General features: G+C 37.6%; 1 protein-coding gene across 1 annotated transcript in view; it reads left to right on the top strand.

Annotated features, from left to right (window-relative positions):
• Window positions 1-8,500: 8,500 nt before the first annotated feature.
• MATN2 (matrilin 2) overlaps window positions 8,501-18,811 on the top strand; it is a 58,057-nt gene continuing 47,746 nt past the window's right edge. Inside the window, exons 1-2 of the mRNA XM_077782796.1 lie at window positions 8,501-8,645; window positions 14,639-14,641. Coding sequence (XP_077638922.1) covers window positions 8,501-8,645; window positions 14,639-14,641 — 148 coding nt within the window. The remainder of the gene's footprint in view (window positions 8,646-14,638; window positions 14,642-18,811) is intronic.

Here is an 18,811-nt window from a genome sequence, read left to right as displayed (position 1 = left end):
CATGGCATCTTTAATGACCATGTATTCCTGTTTCAGAGACAGTTATTTCTGTGTCAGACTGGCCTATATCACTGCTAAAATGTAGAATATTGTTGACTGAGAGAGAAGAATGCAACCTGCTGATTTATGTAATACTTCCTGAGTGCTTGGGTTTGCTTGTTGGGACCATTGTTCTAAGGGTGAGTGATCCTGACTGAGGTCTGAAAAGGTAATGTGTTGTGTTACATATTATAGCTGCGCTTCTGTCAGATAGCTGACTACTTCAGAAGAAATTATCCAACTGTATTCCATCAACAATTCTTAAATGGAGCTAAATAAAATACACTTATGACTTTTCCATTAAATCCTACAAAATCTACAGAATAGTTTTGGAGTATTACACTTTTCATGTAATTGTTTCAGCTTTAAGCATGAGATTTTCTAAACTTTTCCTCATATAGTGTATATCCCTGTGCTATTCATCAAATTAAATTTGATTTCTTTTATATCTTCAGAAAATGCAGCATTCAGTTACACAAAGCTGCCGTTAAGATCCTTAATCCTGCACTCAATATTCACACCTAATTACTTTATGTGAGTCTTTCCATTGACTTCACTGGGATTTCTCACAAACAAGGGAATGCACATTCTACTGCTTATGAGCTGGGACTCGGGGACCCAGCTGTGATGGTTAAAATATTTTAGTCAGTCCAGGCAAACTTCAGAAAGGCTCATCAGATCTAAATACTATCTCATGACTTACAAACCATCGCCATAGGAAGGTAAAACAGTAAAGCACTGTTTAATTGTATTGTGGGTATCATTAACAAGCTCTTTTTATACAGTGTACTCCATGTTTTCATTATGAGCAAAGAGTGTTTGGAATGGAGTGGGTTTAATCCCGCAAATTTTTGGTTTACAGTGGTGCTGGTGCTGGGGTCAGTGTGATTTTGTAAATAAATTTCATAACTGTTGTAGCCTTTTTTCCCCCAAACCTTTCTGTTTGCAGTTAGTCTGTTGTGGTTTGTGACTACTTCAGAGACAAAACTAAGCAACCTCTATGTGTATAATATGTCATAGAATATAGGCTTTCATTTAAATACCTACTGTGCATGGTAAAAGTGAATTTTCTCAGTTTTCTCATGCTACTTTTCTGGGCATGTTGTGGAAACTCTGATGTCTAGATGAGATTCAGTACCAGAAAGTGCAAATGAGTCTTTCTCAAAAGAACAAGATAATGAAAAGGTCTATTGTCCAAGCGGCAACTGAAGAAAATCATGGCATGGAGATTGATGCTGTCATAAAATAAGAATTCCCACTGCTAGAGCTTTATGTCTGACCACTGGAAATTATGCAGAGTAAACCATACTATGGGTATACTGTTCTGTAGCACTACCATTAACTTTTATGTGGTGAGAACTTACTGAAATGGTCCTCAACTTCACCTCTGAGCAGGGGTTGGGCCTGATGGCTTACAGATGTCCTTTCTGACCTAAATCATTCTTTCATTATATGATTTAGAAGTTATTCATTTTACAGTGATATCAGAAAGTCTGATATGTCATTCAGACAGATGACTTTAAATTAAGCAACAGATCCCTTAGTCTTCTTCATTTCATCAGAGCTGTAGAAAATAAATTATATATGTAGTACATATACTCTAAGCCCATTAAATAACAATGTCTGTTGTGTGGAAGTCCCACTATGATATTTACATCTGACAATAAAATTGAATGCTGATCTCTACTCTTTCTGGTATGCTGTATATTGTGATGTCTGAACTTATCAATTCATGCGTATGCTTATCTGGCCTTTGTGCTTGGATAGGCAAGTTGTCCTTTCCCCAGCACTCTTTGGACAGCTTCCAGAATGTGGTTGCCCTCCTGTATCCTGTAGCACCTTTGGTTATGCTCTGCACATGGGTATTGTGTACAGGGTTGGTTGGGTTTGTGGGCATATTTGGCTGATTACCAAATGTCACTTACCTCCCCTTCTAGGAACTGCTCTGTAATGCATTTTGGGTCTTCCCTGTACTGTTTCAAAATCAAAGTTAATTTACTCCACTGTCACATTTGATTTTATTAGTCCAAGTTACAACTCTGCTGTGGGATTTTTTAGCAGCAGCTGAAATAAACAGGTAGTGGTGGAGATTCAGCTGCAGCCCAATTCCTATGCAAGGCAGGGCCATCTCTCAGTACAGAAAGCACTGGAATATCCTTTTAGTTGCCAAGGTAGGGATATATGCTGGATGAGGAGAACTGTATGGAAACATAGGAGACAAAGGTAGAAGATTCTGTGAGTCTGTGTTCGTGATCTTGTCCCCACCACTATGCAGACATGTCTAGAACAGACATTGCTATCACAAGCTGGGATTGTGCCCTACTGCATGCACAAAACAACAACTTGTGGCCATGAAGCTTCATGGACCCATGCAAAGAATTTGTCCCAGTCTTCTCACACTGGAGTACACAAGTTCTGGTCCTAAATCCACTGCAGATTCAGGTTACCCATACTGTCTGGACACTCATTATTTCAGATTGATACAAGACTGATGTTGCCAAGTCAACAGTTCCTTTTGTTACTGTGGTGGCTTGCTGTGCTACTGTGAAAGCTGTTTGTAATTGGGTTGGCTGTCTCAGAATACACCAGAATTACTAATTGACTTTCAGATACTGAGTTTCCCAGATTTATCTCATACTACTGACAGCATGAATGGCCCAAGGTAGCCTCTTAAAAGGAGCTAAAACATCTTTTAGTAAGTGAGTACTGCTCTAATGGACATGGACAGCAGGACATGGTGCAGTTGTGAGTTCATGGGCATCCAGGTTCATAGGCACCTAGTGCCTGGCATCAGGGTTGAGCAGCATGTGAGGAATTTACAAACTTACAGCAGCTGCATCCTCATTTCTTCTTGGTGATCTAACTCTATTGGTGAAATGCAGTTAATAGTTATGATTTAGAATAGGTGTCTACCTGTCCTGTGCTGCTAAGCCCAGTGAAGCCTTCCTTATGCAGCAAGGAGTTACAAAAAATCCAGTCCATCACTTGGTGAAACAGGGTGACAGTAGAGTGCTGCTTTGTAATGATGAAGACAAGATGGTGCTTCTTCCTGATGTGCTAAATATCACCTTCCCAGTTGTAGCCACCTGCCCCCACACAATACCTACATGTCTAGGGACATAATATATATGATTTATAATGATGTTTTGTGATGCTGGACTCTGTAGGCCTCTATAGCTCTTTTTTAGAACTGGAAAATGCCTGTGTCAGCAACTGGTCCAGAAAGACAGAGGAAATTACTAACACTCTGTGTCCTGATGCCCATGCTACACAGTGATTTTAATGAGTAGTGAACCAGTAATGCATGTGCTGGCTTGTGGATAGTGAAGTACTTTGGAATATATTGTAAATGATAGTTAAAAGGGCTTTATAGTGCCTGCTGCCTTTTTTTTTTTTTTTTTTTTTTTTTTGGGATGGTGGGATTGAGAAAGTGGTATTTTGTGGCATTCATGTAATAAGACCTCATTTATTTTTCCAAGTAACTCACCATGTTTGCTAAATTGAGGAAACAGACTGGTTTTATTGACTCATATAGATTGCTTGCAGTTCATTTACCTTCAGTGAAAGTTTTTGATTTGATCACAGTTTCCTGTTATCTTAAAAATGGGGAGATAATAAGGAATGCTGAAAGAACTTCAGAATGGTTCTCTTCTATGCACTTTTGTTCTTTATAACTTAAAAACACAGAAGACAGATCTGTTGGAAGCTTAATGAGAGTAAATAGTTGTCTCTTTTCACTATGAAACAAAAAAAGCCAAAGGCAACATCTGTAGTGCTAATAACTGTTGCATTTGGTGATTTTTTTGTCTCCTGCTTCCCTCCCATCTATGATGAGAAATTTTACAGGGTTCAAGAGAGGTGTTGATGTCCCATGTAACTATTGAGTATTTCCCCTTCTGTGTATTGTGCTTTGTTTTGTTGGTATTATTTGTGCTTCTGTGTTTTGTTGGTAGCTAGAGAAGGTAGAGATGTAGGAATTTGTGAACTTTATGTTTCTGATTTTGCCTTGGAAGGAAACTCGTACTACAAGACAAGGAGGGAGACCATACAGAGGAGCAGAAGGTATGAGCTGAAACATATTGCTACCCTTATTTTCCAATTTGTTTTTCAGCGTGATCTGCTCAGCAAAGACAGGTACATTTTAAGGTTCTTGAGTGAAAAAAAGGTGATCTTCCAGGCCAGTGGAGGGGTTTTCTTCTTCTTTGTAAAAGAAATTTTCCTGAAGTGTGGTAAGAGATGGAAAGACACTGACTTTGGCATAAACTACACAGCATCTCTTTCCCCTTGATATTATTTAAGAGTTATCACAGTGAAGAGGACAAATATTAATAACCTGCAACAGGCAGTGGAGAAGCTCACTGATTTATTACCACTGACACTGAATTTTCAGTAGTGTCTCTGCCTGAAACAGCCATCAATCCCTTACAAGGAGACTTCCATGGAAAGATATTTGAAAACACAGTAACAGGCATGTATTGTCCAACAAAGGAAATAAGTATTTTAAAGATGAAATCTCAATTTTATTATTTAGTATTCCTACACCATGGTTCATGGAAGTCCCTAACTGTGCATCAGAAAAATTACTCTGATGCATGGGTATATGGCTAAGCTAGCACAGGTAAAATTGATAAGAACACACTACTCCAATATTCATCTCTTGACTAGCAGCCAGTTAAGGAATGAGGAAAGCCTTAAAAGACTAGAGAGCCTGTCTGCCTATTTGCCATCTTCTGGGAGAATCTCCTTTTATGCCAATCTTCTAGACAGCTGCAGATACAGCCAGCAGCCCTCACCGGGTTGTACGTCTGTGAGCAGCAGCTGTCTCTTCTCTGTTAGCAGCTTCTTCACATGTCCAGCACAGCACTGTGCTCCAAGGCTGCTGTGAAAGCCCTACTCTTCTTCCTCTCACTGTGGGTAGAGGAGTGGAGCAGTGAAAGCTGGTGAATCTGGTGCTCAACCTGGTAGAGTCCCATGGACTGCCAAACCTCCTCTTGCTGTTTTTTTTTCTTTTTGACGTTTTTGTCGTTTTTTTGTTTTATTTTGTTTTGGTTTTGGTTGTTTTTTTCTTTTTTTTATCTGTTCAGGATGTTTGTCTTGCAGTGACTTGGTCTTGGGTCTGCCCAGGGGAGTTGGCTCCCAGTGTTGTAGTGCTGACAGCTGGAATCAAAGTGCCCAAAATATATTCACCCAGTAGCCATAAAAATATGACTTTGTAAGTTTGATACTTTGGGAATCTGTTCTTGGCTGGTAGAGCAAGGGTTAACCAAGGAAGATACAGAGGGCTGTAGCAGAAGGGCTTAGCCTGCTGGAAAAATGAGGTGTTAAATACTAAATGTGGTGCAGTAAACACCATCCAGCTTCTAGAGTGAAGACAGGAGACCTTGCCAAAGGCCCAGAATATAAACAGAGAGCCATGGGAGGACTGTATGTGGAGCAGCCATGCAACCACCATACAGACTGGTCATGTAAAAATGCAAGCAGCAGGGACACAAATATGCACCTGGAACTAGAGCAAAGCACACAAGTCCAGGCTGTCATCACCCCAGGAAAGCAGCACAGAAGCTTTCAGTGTGGATGAAGGGGTGACAGCAGGCTTGGATCAGTGTATGCTATCACATATACAGCCTTTGGCTTTGGGAATTTGGGTTTGGGGTTGTTTGGTTTTTTCCTTCTCATTGAAAATAGATGCAATTTTTCTTACATTTTTATTTTGAATTATATGTTGTTTTGGTCGGGTTTTTTTTTGTTTTTTTTTTTGAAGATGAGGCAATTGAATCTCTTTGCTGTTAAGTATAGCTTTTGTTTGGAACAGTATTTTAAAACACTGTTTATGAGGGTAGGAGTGTGTTCATAGTAGATTTTATTTTAGCAAGAGTTGGATCCTTTTTGTGGATCTCTTAAGTAGATTTATTTTCTGATTATCAGACTAGTAGAGATATTGAGATCTGAGGATCTAAGGTTTCAGAATTCAAAGTAAGTATTGTTGAACAATATGTTATTCAGTGGTTCTGTTTCTTTAGTAACCCAACCTTACTTTTCAAAGAGACTGGTAAAATTACACTAAAATGAAAATATACTGCTTTAATGTATTTCAGAATTCAATGACAGCTAATGAATGATTATGGAGTCCTCAGTTTATATGGTCAGTTAATCATATATTTGCATGCTACGTAAACATTTTCCTCACAGAATTCAAAGACATAAAATCACAACAAACCCTTTTTATTTCTTATTTCTGGAGTTGCTTATGGACAGCTGTGAGTGTAGTGAATTTGTAACTATGACCAAATATCAAAAATTGCTACAAAGGTATAAAATATGTTAAATGTCAGAATGTAGGAGGGTTTATTTTGGGGTGGGACTTTACTGAGACACTGCATTACTGCCATTTGCTTTGGCATCATGTTGTTACTGGGTTGTTTAGCAATGTGTTGTGAAGGCTCTGCCACATTGTCCTTGGTTATTTAACATGCCATCAGGCACAGCTAAAATGGCTTTACTTAGAGTTTAGTGCCATCTTCACAGCTGTTTAGGGTGGATAGAAAGGAGGGATGAGTTAGGTCTCTGATAAGTAGTTAAGAGCCAGAAAGCCCTCTTGAGCATTCTGTTCATGCCTAGTTCCTGTAACAGCCTTGCAGGAGGATATTTCTCTATTCTCTTTAGCCCTGAGAGCATGGCTGCTGATTTTCTAAAACATCAGTGCTGGAACTGGCATGTATCCTTGAAGTCCATTTACCTCGTGTGCTGAATGAGCAGGCCTGAGCAAGAGGAGACCCCTGGCACATCCCTGTCTGTGTTGATGTTCTGAGGAGGGAAGAGACCACCTGGGATTGGTGATCTTCAGATGTAACAACTGTTGCCTCCAGCGAAACATAGTCCCATTTCCAGTGGTGTGTGCTGATTCCAGTGCTCATCTGTTTCTGACTAGAACACTGGAAAAACTCTAGCAATAATACCATCCAGATACCCAGAAATTAAATTTTTCTGGTGGCCATTTTTATAAACACCAGCTATTTCCATCTCTTTCCTAGTTCGAATATCCTTAAATCATGTATTGCCCGTTACTGGGTAATATTGAACACTGAAGTAAGGCTGGGCATTTTGGGTGCAAAGACTCATTTTGACATATCCATCAGAATGTTGTGCCTACATTTGGGGCTGCTAAGTAGGATATACAAAAGGAAAAATAGATTGGTAGTCAGAAAAATACATTAGGTGTAATGGTTGCGTGGGAAAGACTGAAAAATAATAAACAAAATATCTTTATTAGAGAGAAAATATTTATTCAGAATTTTCCTTTCTGAATAGCTCATGGTTGCAAAGAAAATAAATTGTCTTTCAGAACTGAAGCATTTAGTTGCCTTCGGTTACATATCTGCTATTAGGTTTAGGATCCTGTTAAAATTGTTTTCAAGTCTTAGTTACTTCACCAAGAACTACTGTTAATATTTGCAGTGCTTCAGAAGTACCACTCAGATTCAGTCAAAAGAGTTCTTTGTTATGAAAATGGGTAGTTCTGTCCATGTCTTGCACACCTAGGGGAGCTCTTTACTAAGTTTCATTGTATCACCCACTCCAAGACTGAATCCAGCTCCTGTGGGATGCTCTCAACCACAACAACAATGGTTTGGGGGAGTGTAAAAGGAGCCTCTGTCTGAGGAAGCCACCAGTGGGCAACAGAGCCAGAAAATTATTCCCTAGCATGTCAATCTTTGTTTTCTGTTTGTGGCAGAGTCAGACACAGCTTTTCATGATGCATTAAAAAGCTTCTGGTCAGGGATTCTCTCTTAATGTAGGAATTTTGGCTGTCAATTTGTTCTTCTGTATGATAAAATTGCTCCAGAATCTATGGCAAGCTCCTTTCCAGTCCTCAGAAGTCTATTCCTGCAAAAAAGATTAATCTTGCACTGGTATCTTCATGCTAGCAACCTTGTACTGTCTTCTGAAAAGTACCGTGTGAGTTGTCACCAGTTCACATTTATAGTTGCTGTTTCTGAAATACATTTTCTTCTCTCTATTTTAATCATCCAGGATTTTCTGAAGCAAGAATCCCTCAGACTATGGGAACCATTAAACTTCTGAAAAAAATTCCAAGGGAGCACTGAGTGGAATAACAAAAATATATTTGTGCCCTCCTCAAACCTGTTTATGCTGACAGGCTGAGTGAAGCAAACTTCCTTTCCTTTAAAAATACTTGATTATGATAAATTATTGTCAGTGTTGACTATGGACTAACTAACAATACTTAGAAATGGTATACAGGGACTGCCAACTGCTGTGTTATTATGTAAACCTTATTTAGTGAAGTTGTAAGTATTATTCACTGTCAGTGTATCTGCACGTCTGTATGTGATGGAAGGGAAGCAATGCTGCTGAGTGACTGATGTGGTTGGAATGCATCTTTTTATGTAATCAAAGAACTTATCTCCTTCTCTTCTCTACTGCAGTTTTACATCCTTGCATGTCCCTCTGTTTCATGAAGATGAAGAAAATGATTGCATGTTTCCTTCTGCTATTTGCACATACTCTGCTCTCCACTGTCATGGCAAAGGATCCCCCCGGAAGACATTTCGCCCAAAGAAGAGATGTTAACACACAATCTCTGAGTAAGTTGCATACAAAATACCCCAAACACCACTACCAAAAGCTGTCTCAAATACAAATGATAAAAGGCATAAGCAGCTGGCCAAACCTTGGCTGAATTAGTTTACAACAAAAAGGAGATTTTAATTTGCGAGCAGCTATGTGATAAAGTTTGTAGCAGCTGTTGAAAGAAGGTATTTACTTTTGGGATACCAGATTTACTTTATGGAAATGGTATTAAATAAATATTTGGTACTGGACTGTTGGCTTAAAAAAAAAAAAAAAAAAAAAGAGACAACTTTATTTTCAGTATTTAGAGAAAATACATGCTGGTCCTTGGAGGTTCTGTCAAATAAGCCTTTTACCATGCCAGAAAGTTTTACCTATCTACATGTGTGTAATGTACATAAAGATGATTGAATGGAAATCTGTGGCTATTGAAATCTGTGGCTTGTCTTTACATCACTTGATGATAATCCCTTTATTTTGTCAGATTTATTTATAATGAGTAGCTTATTTTATAATGAGTAATTTTTTATGAGCTAATTTTTATCTCTTTTGCCAAAAATCTTAGGACAGGGTGTATCAGTTTCAGCTTGTGGGCTGTCATGTTTTAAAACATAAAGTTCATCTCTCTATTGTTGGTCATCACCAAGCAGTCAACTTTATAATTTCCTAACAGTTTGTGACTTAGAATAACTGTCTTTTGCTAATTGTTTAAAGTAATTGTCAGGTTATTAAAACACAGCATGGATGGGGTTTGGACACAGCCTATCATTAGGAATTAATGATTCACATCAGTAGTAGATCTCATCAGATACCTCTCTTCAGCCACTGGGAGACAGTAAGCGGACTCCATAAAGGTCACCTAACCCAAGTGACCATGAGGAATGTGAAATGTGATGTAGAAGATACATTGGGAAGAAAGAATATGGGAGAATGTGTGACAGAGAGGAGAGCACCACATTTTATCAGTGAAATGCTTTGTCTAAATAAAATGTAATCCTTCAAATGATGTAAAACTCCATAAAGTACCATTCACAATCTGTTAACTTAAAAACATTGATTTTCAATTCCAATAGGACAAATTGAAAGCAAAATATAACAGATTTCCATTTCTTATTAATCTTCCCCAAAACTAATAGACACAGTCCTGAAGCACTTGGGGTTCTGCTACTGAAGGCTGAAAACCACAGCTCTAGAGATCTAATTCACAAAAACATGGATGTAGGACTTAACAAGACTCTCAAACTTTGTAAAATCCTAAATTCTAAAATGTGATTATATAGGAGCTCTTCCTGAATATTTTAGGGTTCCTTGCAAATACCCTAAGTGAACTTATTACTTTAAGAAATAAACTGCCCATCTCTCCAGAAAATGAGCGTAGAGGAAAGGTGTTATCTGGAGAAAGTGTCACATTTCTCTGTTGCCATTTTCTGTGATTTTTAAGAATTTCTTTTATAGCCTCTCTTTCAAATTTAAATAGTGGAAAATATATGAAAGGGTTCAGTATATATCAAAACATGTAGATTAAATTATTTATTTCTTCTTTCAAAAGCCAAGAGATTTCTGGTCCCTGCATTTGGAAACCACTGGAATCTTACTCAGTTTGGCATATGCAGGTTGCAAACAGTTCTGGCTAAAGGAACCCCTTCAAGACATTAAATGATGCAAAAAACTTGGAACATTCTCTGATTCAGCCCATAAAAGTACGTGGCAGTTTGGAGTCAGACTCTTAGACCTTGCATTCTGTTTCAAGAAATTAGGTCACCTGCTTATGTGCAGCAATGTATAGAAACAGTGGCATGGTGAAACCATGCCTCTCTGAAAAGAACAGAATATGTGAAGTGCCACTGTGTTGGAAAGTTGAGTGTTCCTTAAATGGCAGAGAAAGAACAGGGCCAAAATATGATCTCAGTGACATCAAGTAATAGGCTTCATAAAATCATTCCAGAATTCCAGCAATTTAACAGGGATTAGAAATTGTCATATTCTCTGTAGTATGCATATTATAAGTAGTGGTGGTGATGACAATTGCTGCTGCTGTGTAAAGACTTGCTTGGCAGACAAAATGGAGCAAAATAGCTGCAAGGAACCAACAGGTATCTGGAAAAGTAATAAAAATTAAGATTGGAGGTTGGATTTTTTTTTTGATGGAAGTCTCCTTTTCAGGACTAAGATGAAAGTTTATGCTATGTAAAGATAGCAGTATTAAAATAATTTTATTACTTCTTACTTATTTTTACTTCTTTTTTTACTTCTTTTCAGCATTAAAAAAAAAAAAGTGTATTGCTGTGATAACTGTTTACTGGTAAAATACCTGTAGTGTCCAAGTACAGAAGTAAAATTGTTCTAGGAGACTGACAAGTTAAATAAGTAAAATGGAATGGATTGTCAATATGGAAAGAAAAGTACTTTGAGATCCAGGTTTAGGAGGATTTACTTTTTCATCAGCCATGTACTAATGCTTCATAGATTTATGAATAGTCTTGTTAGGTCTAATTGCCTACACATTTTAAGAAAGTCTTCTGGGAGAATTAGCTGTGTCTGAAAATATATATTTTTTTCTTGTTCCTCAATTTTTCAACTAAATCTCAATGCATGTTGTTTTAATTTGGCAGGTCTTTGCATTGCTTATTGCTGTTTAAATTGATTATTGCTGTAGCTTGTAATTTCTATGAAAGAGCTGAAATATTTTGTTCAAGGACCTATTGGAAATAGAGTTTTAGGAACTCTCACTATATGGCCCTTAAAAGCCAAACTTCTTTTCAGGTTTTTCTTTTATTAAACACTGAGTCAGACTTCAAAATATAAAAAACTTGTCAATTGTGCCAAATTAATTAACTTCTAACATTTTCTTAAGTCTTTCCTGCAGCATATTAGATATGCATGTATTTCAAGTAATAAAAGAATTTCTATTATATTGCTGGAAGATGCTGTTTTCATACTGGTGTATTTATGTTTTAAATAATTGCTTCCATAGTTGTGTAAGATCTTGTGAAACAACAGAAAGATGTGACACGGTCAGCTTCTCTTTTCTGTAGCAGGTAACAGTCAGTTAAGTTCCAGGTAAAAGATAAGTTCCACTTATCTGACATATGAACTAAATTTTGCCTTCTTTTTCCCCTCATCAGTAGTTTGATCCAGAGTTTGGACCAAATTTGGATTATCCTGATTTGTGAAAGGAAAATAATATTTCAATTTTTTCTAAAGAAAAGCAGTGATATACTTGCTACATGGTTATAAAGATAAAATGATGCCTGTTAGATTAGCTGATTTCCTTCAGATATAATGAAATGCACCTAAACAGACTTATGAAGAGCAAGATCAGTTGTCCAGACTGATGATTTCCATACCATGCTTGCAAGGCCAGTGAGAAGTCCACAGCACCCTTCAGCAGGTTTCATGTCTAGAAGCAATAAGCATCCAGTTCTTGTAGATCCAAGATGTAGTGCCTTCTTGGTATTTGAATTTGTGGGGTTTTTTTCTGAAGTGGATTTGGGACTTAGGCCCTACTGGATCTTAATAATTTATTACAAAACAAAACAAATCAAAATTCCCACATTGTAAAAAAAAAAAAACCCCACAAGTGTCTGTGTTTGCTTTTTTTCTTGATGAACTCTGTTCTAGTAAACTGGGCATGTATTTCACTTCATATAGGCATACTTCTTTGGAAAGATCTGAAGTGAATGCATGAAAGCTGTAGTGAATACAGTGAAAGCTTGTATTCTAAGCAATAACATTATTTCTGTTCCTTAGGAATATGAAACATGCAGCTACATGATTTTGAAAATAACTATGTAAGGAGAAAAGCTAATTTAGGGGGCATTTATTTAGATATTACATGATACCAGAAGAAGCAAAAAAATTAACAAGTACTGCACAAAATTAAAACAGAAGGAAAAGGGGGCCAAGAAGGAAATGTACTTGGCTCCTGTTCAGTGGAAGCTGCTGCAAAATGCAGATGAATCTGTCTGCATTAAATTATATTTTGCAACAAAATATACAATGATTTGTCTCTTGCTTGTATATGTATATTTCCACTAATAATGTGAAGTAATCAGAACTATGTGGAACACTCACTGAGTTTATGAATCACTTGCTACAGTCAGTTAAAATTAGTCTAAGGATTCTTATCTCCAACTTAGTTCTTAAACTTGAGTGTATGTAACTATGGCTAAAGATATGATCAGGTTAAACATTCTGAGTTATTTTAGCAGGAAATCAGAAGGGAAAGTATGTGACAAAAGTAAGCCCAACCCATCATGCCTCTGTGGAGTGCAGATAAGATTCCTGTTTAATTTGGGTTTAATTCATTGTATATTTATACAGTAAGAGCTGACCAGAGATCTCTAAATTCTGCTAATGTGGACTGTTGAGCCAATGTGGGATGCTTTCTGCTGTAAGGAATTAATTCACAGCCTCAAAGTATGTGTGTGTTATTTCTTAACATAAATGCAAGCCTGACAAGTTTTATGTCCTCAGACATAATCCTGTCAGAAAGTAGAATTATTGTAACTGATGTTTGTACTGCAGTTGAAATGAGAGCTATGTCACAGTAACTACATGTGTTAGACATCCTGTACTGGTATAGTACTGGGGGAGATGAAAACTCTTCCATGCAGCAGACAAAGGTAGGAAGTGGTTGCAAATTACATATTTTGAATTAACCATATAAGTAGTTAAAATACTAGCAAAATCCTAGCCAAGCTTTTGTAAGGATACAGGGTAATCAAATACCTAGCCTTTATTTACCTATCAGTTTTCTATTCAACACATGAAGTTGCCATATAAACAGAAACACATTATGTTTGGAAAGAGAGCAAGCAAAGCATTTTACAGCCTACAAAATCACCTGTTTTTTCCTTCTGAGGTGCGTAGATACACAGTGCAATCATTGTGTCTCAAGGCAATATTAGCAATGGTGTTTTGCTTCCCAGTAGTGCTAGTTTCTATAGCTGAGAGGTCACCCATGAACTTTATGCTGACTCTCAAAGCTTCAACTTTCAGCTGTTGGCCTCTCCCCCACAGTAGCTGCTTTTTCAGATTCCGGGGTTTATGCACAGTAGGACACCCTCTCTCTGTGGCTTTGAGCTAAGGCTGTGCCTCCCCAGCCCCTCACAGAGGTCCCAGAGTCTGAGAAAGAGAAATCTGATTAGCAACCAGATCTCTGCCCAGCCAGTTGTTCCTGCAGCTGTTATCCCTTAAACAGCCCCAGCTAATGAGCCATGAGGACTAGCTGGGACTGTGACAGACCTCAGAGATTTATGTCCTAATCTGAGTAGCTCATCTGTAGCAAATTATCATGGAGATGAGAAAGTTTGGATTTTGGTGCTAGCAGTTTTTAACCACAGAACAACATTCTGCTTGCCAAATCTTGTGTTTAGTATTCATTATTAATTTTCATGTATCAAAATCGCATTCACTTTTAAGTCACCTATGGAGTATTTGTGTAATTTAAATTATATGGAATATAATTTGATTTCCAGCATCACAAGAAACTGTATTGTATTTCTTTAATGTGTGTTTCCTCTAACAAAGCCTTTTCCCTCTTTCCTTCTTCTTTTCCCTTTTTTTTAAAGGCAATTTGTAATATTTTCACAGGATGAAAGAATATCTGCTGTTACAGAAAAAAACTTGAGTCATGAACTAAACATCAAATGATCTTTGTATTTCTGAATTTGTTTGTAACAACCCCCACAAATTACTGCAAAATACCATTTCTGTTTGAAAAAGAGTTTGCCTCGACAATAATTCAGTGAGGAACATTACTGTGAGTTAAAAAACTGTTGTTATGAGTATATTATCAAGGAGCTCAAACCTCCTCTGTGTATTATGTCTTGAAGAAAAATCAGGCCAAAAGAAAGAACACTGATATTCAGCAGTGTGCTGGTTTTGACTTCATTTTGAGCACTTTGCCTTCTTAATTTAAAAAGTACATATGTGCAAAATAATTTGAAAACAATGGAAACAGTATTTGCATGACTTCAAGAATATCTCATTTTATAGGTATAAGTGGGTAATCAGACACTGTTGTGGATGAGGACATACTTTAAATTTCTTTGGAACCTTGAAGACACCATTTTATTTAAGTACTGCTGAAGTGGAAGAACACTGGTTCAACAGTGGACATGATGTCCCATATGTTTTGGGAGACAGGGGGAATGGTATACAGCACTGTCCCCTCATGCTGTTTCTGAATTTGTTCTGGAAAAGAATCTAATACTTAGACCGTTACCAATAGATAGAAATATGTGGTTTCAGGTCAGCTGATTAATGAGTAATGTTGAGGTTGCTAACAGCTTTCCCCGTAAACAAAGACATGGGCAACTTTAAAAAAAAGTATCAATAATAGTTTTTAAAATGTTAAGCTAATGTCCTGAACGCAGGACACGACAAACTCAGTAAGGTCACGTTTTTTTCTCTAGATTTTCTATGCTACTACTAACAGTTGTTTACTTTGTGTATCCATTCTTTCTCTAATAATTTCTTTGTCACCACCTAAATAGCACCCTAAGTAGCTCAGGCAAGATAGGAGTCTCATATCTTCAAGCAGAAAGATAAAAAGATCACCTTCCCCCATACAATCATGTTGGTTGTGATTTAATGTTTTCCAGGTGAGTGCAGGAAGACAGTCACAGTCAGTATAAGTGCTTCCAGGCTGGCTGTGGGAACAGGATGCAAAATAGCATTACTGTGCGTACCATGAGTTTCTCTATGGTGGCTCAGAAGATGAATTCCTCATCTCTCATGGGTGTAAGCTATCCTTAGCTGAGAGCACATAACATTTGTTTCTGTCAGAAAGTGGTGGGTAGATTTTCATGTTGCCGTGTGCATGGGGATATCAGGATTCTTTATGCTTCTGTGCAGGTGTTCCACTGCCTGCAAGGAAAACAACCTGTTCCCTGGTCTTCCTGACCATGAAAGCATGTTTGACTCCTGTCAGGAAACCAAACAGTTTCTCTCAGAACAGCATAAACTTGAGACTATTCTTACACCATACTTTGGCTTCATACCAGAGAAGCACCAGTGTAGGTAAAGAAATGAAGAAATACTATGAGTCAGTTCTGGGACTTTGGATTTAGAGGGACTTAGTGTTAATAATAACCTTGTTATTTTGAAAAGCACGACAGAGAAGGAATAGAAATAGTGAGGTGAAATGAGAACAAAGTAATGTACTACTTTAGTCAGTGCAGTGACCAATAATGTAGCATTTGCATGTAGAAGGAAATGGAAATCTCTGGAGAAGAGCCTCCTGCTCTACAGTTGTCCCAGAAATTTTGAAAGTTCAGAGAATATTTTGTCAGAAGCAATAAAGAAATGTCTGGAGGCTGTGTTCCATTTAGAGATTGTTCCCAGATGAAGAAATTTGTAAGGAAAAATGGGTGAGCTGCCAAATTCATAATGAATGTTTGGGTTAGGGCCATACGTCTGTGTGTTTGGGGAAAGATTCAGAGCAAGGATGGGGCCAGAAAATACAGGGGCAGGTCTTGGATCCACAGCCTGTCCCAGAGCTGGGAAGAGGTGACATCCCCTGCAGAACCAAGTGCAGCATGTATGTGTGCTAGGAAGGGGGTATTGGGCAGTTTCTAATGTTTACTTCAGGAGCCTAGGTATGATTATATCTGAAGTGTACCATACCATACTTTGTCCATCTTTGAATTAAAGTAAAAAACAAAAGGAGTGGAAGCTAGCTTTCTCAAAATGTCTCACTAGAGACAAGAAGTACTTGGAATAACTGCTCTTCTTTGCAAAAATCACAATCACAAAATGTGTTTCCCAAAGCGTTTTGCACTTAGTATGTTTTTGAATGAATTGGAAATTTAGGTATTCTTTGGCTAGTAGAACTTGTGTAATTTTATGATAAGAAGATTAAACCTTCTTGATGACTTAGGAAATCTTTTGGCATTTTCTGAGAACATGTCAAACACCATCTTTCTAGCTGGATATTTAGCTAGGGAAAACTGGAATTGTGGATTTCAATAAAAAAAATATTTGATACCCAGGAAATTCATACATCTTTTAACAAATTTCATAGGAGTTATGCAGAGATCTATAAGGAAAGAAGTTCTAAAAAGAAGATGGGCAAGTAATATTGAGGGCTTGAGGGAAAATGAAATAATAAAATAGTAAAGAAAGAACAGACATTTAGCAAGAAGTTGTAAAATATGTGAACAGGGAGAATAGTTTTCTCCCCCTTTAATTTTGAATGAAGACTGGTTCTGTTACTCAAAGATAAAATCTACAATTAAACCTGGTGTTACTGCTGGCAGTGTCACAGCACATGTAATTTTTGTATATACATTACTGGGGTGTGAGCGAAGAAACACAAAATATTAAAATCACCATTGACATCAGGCAATAATTGTTCTATGATATAATTTTTTCTTAACTCTTTTTGCTGGAATTGTCATACTCTATAATAAACATCTTCATGGAGCTAATTGTTATAAATTACTTTTTCAATGTATAAACTTTGTTGTAGAATTTACGAAACTGAGCTAACTTCCTTTTGTTTTGCATACAACAATAGCCTTTTTTAACATTTATCCTGTCTCATCTATTAGGATAAAGACCTACATAACCAAATAAGTAATATCTAAATTAAGGAAAAAAGTATTAAGGTGTCATAAAGATGTAGGACAAAACCAGAAAATAACTAACTTATTTTTAAACAAGCAGCTTTTTCAAGACAACCAGCTTGCAAAAACTTTTGAAAAATCACCATCTAAAAATTGTGTCCTTGAATGTGTTCAGTTTGAATATGCCCAGATGGAAGTGTTTGAGGAAACGAAGCAGTGCTGGGCACATTGTTGCACATTGGAACTCCACCACTGTTGTTGCTGTTAAATGGCTGGAGCTGTCTCTGGCCCACAGTGACTAGCAGTCACCATGTGTGGTTCAGAAGGTACAAAGAACAATTTCCAGGAATCCTCTTGTGTACAGCCACTCTGAGCAGGATGGTGAGTTTAACACTGTGGATGGAGCCAGCTGGCCTCTGAGCTTAGCTGGTACCTTAAACTGCTCTGTAGCACCGAGACCAGTGGCACAGCGTGGCCTGCTTCTGTCATGGGGAGTATCCTGAGCTCACAGACCAGTTCTATCCACAAAGGATGGATTCCTGGCTTATGCTGCTTCCTATATCATGCCTGAATACTGCTTGAGAAAATGTGACTGTCCTCAGACAGCAGTATCAGGAACTGTTTTAATGATTTAACAGCCTAGAAGAATCAATTTGAATGCCCAAGAATGCCGTATTGCTACTTTAGTTGTATTAAGGGAATGTAACAATAAAAAATGAGAGGATAGAAAAACACTCTCAGACACAGGCTCTGGGTGGGTGAGCAAAATCAAAGTACTGTGAGCTTTGTCAAAGCCAAAACAGGTTGAGCCTAATTTGATTTGAGAAAGGAATAGAAGGAAACCTACAGTCATCAGATAAAGTGATTTACTAAATTTCCAGCTTTAGAGGAAATGAAGATGCTCAGTATTACTTTAAGCTTTGTTTTATGTATCTCTCAGTAATTGGATCCCAGATGAATTCTTCCTAGTAGAACTGAAATTTCCTTGCATTGTTAGTTTTCCAAAGGTGGCATGACTGTAGCTGTCATTTATGAACTGGATATTGAGTGGAGAACATATTTACTACTGACTTGATCTTTCCTTCTGTCTTTGCTGGACAAAGCCTCTCCTGACTTCTACTTTGGATAATACAACCCACACTGAGGGTTTTTTTAACTTTTGTGTTGGCAATACAAGACCTTTGCTGACTTAGAAGTAGGTTTATGGATGAGTAGCTCTTTTCAGTGATAGCTTTTTAGTAGTTACATGCTTCTCCATTTGTCCTGTAAACTATAATCTCTTCCTCTGACCAGCTCTCATTTTGAACTGTGAACTTTTCTCACAACTTTGGCAAATATCTTTATAACCAAAGTAATTCTCTTTCACTCTTATTCTCTTTCACATCTAATCTATACCTGGCCTCTTTTAGTTTATTATTGGCTCATTACTTCTTGTCCTACCACCACATGCCCTTGTCAAATGTCACTCTTCAGGTATTTATGCATTACCCTATTGTGTCATTGTTGAGATTTTGACTTCATTCCCCATGCAAGAGTGAAAATCCTCTCTGAATGACAGTTAACTATTTAAGTGGGCTGCACGGTAATGTTTTGTGTGGCAGGGCCCG

Source organism: Lonchura striata, chromosome 1 (assembly GCF_046129695.1).
Source record: "Lonchura striata isolate bLonStr1 chromosome 1, bLonStr1.mat, whole genome shotgun sequence".
NCBI lineage: Eukaryota > Metazoa > Chordata > Aves > Passeriformes > Estrildidae > Lonchura > Lonchura striata.
The sequence above is the reverse complement of the archived record's forward strand: the minus strand, read 5'-3'. Positions and strand labels throughout refer to the sequence as shown.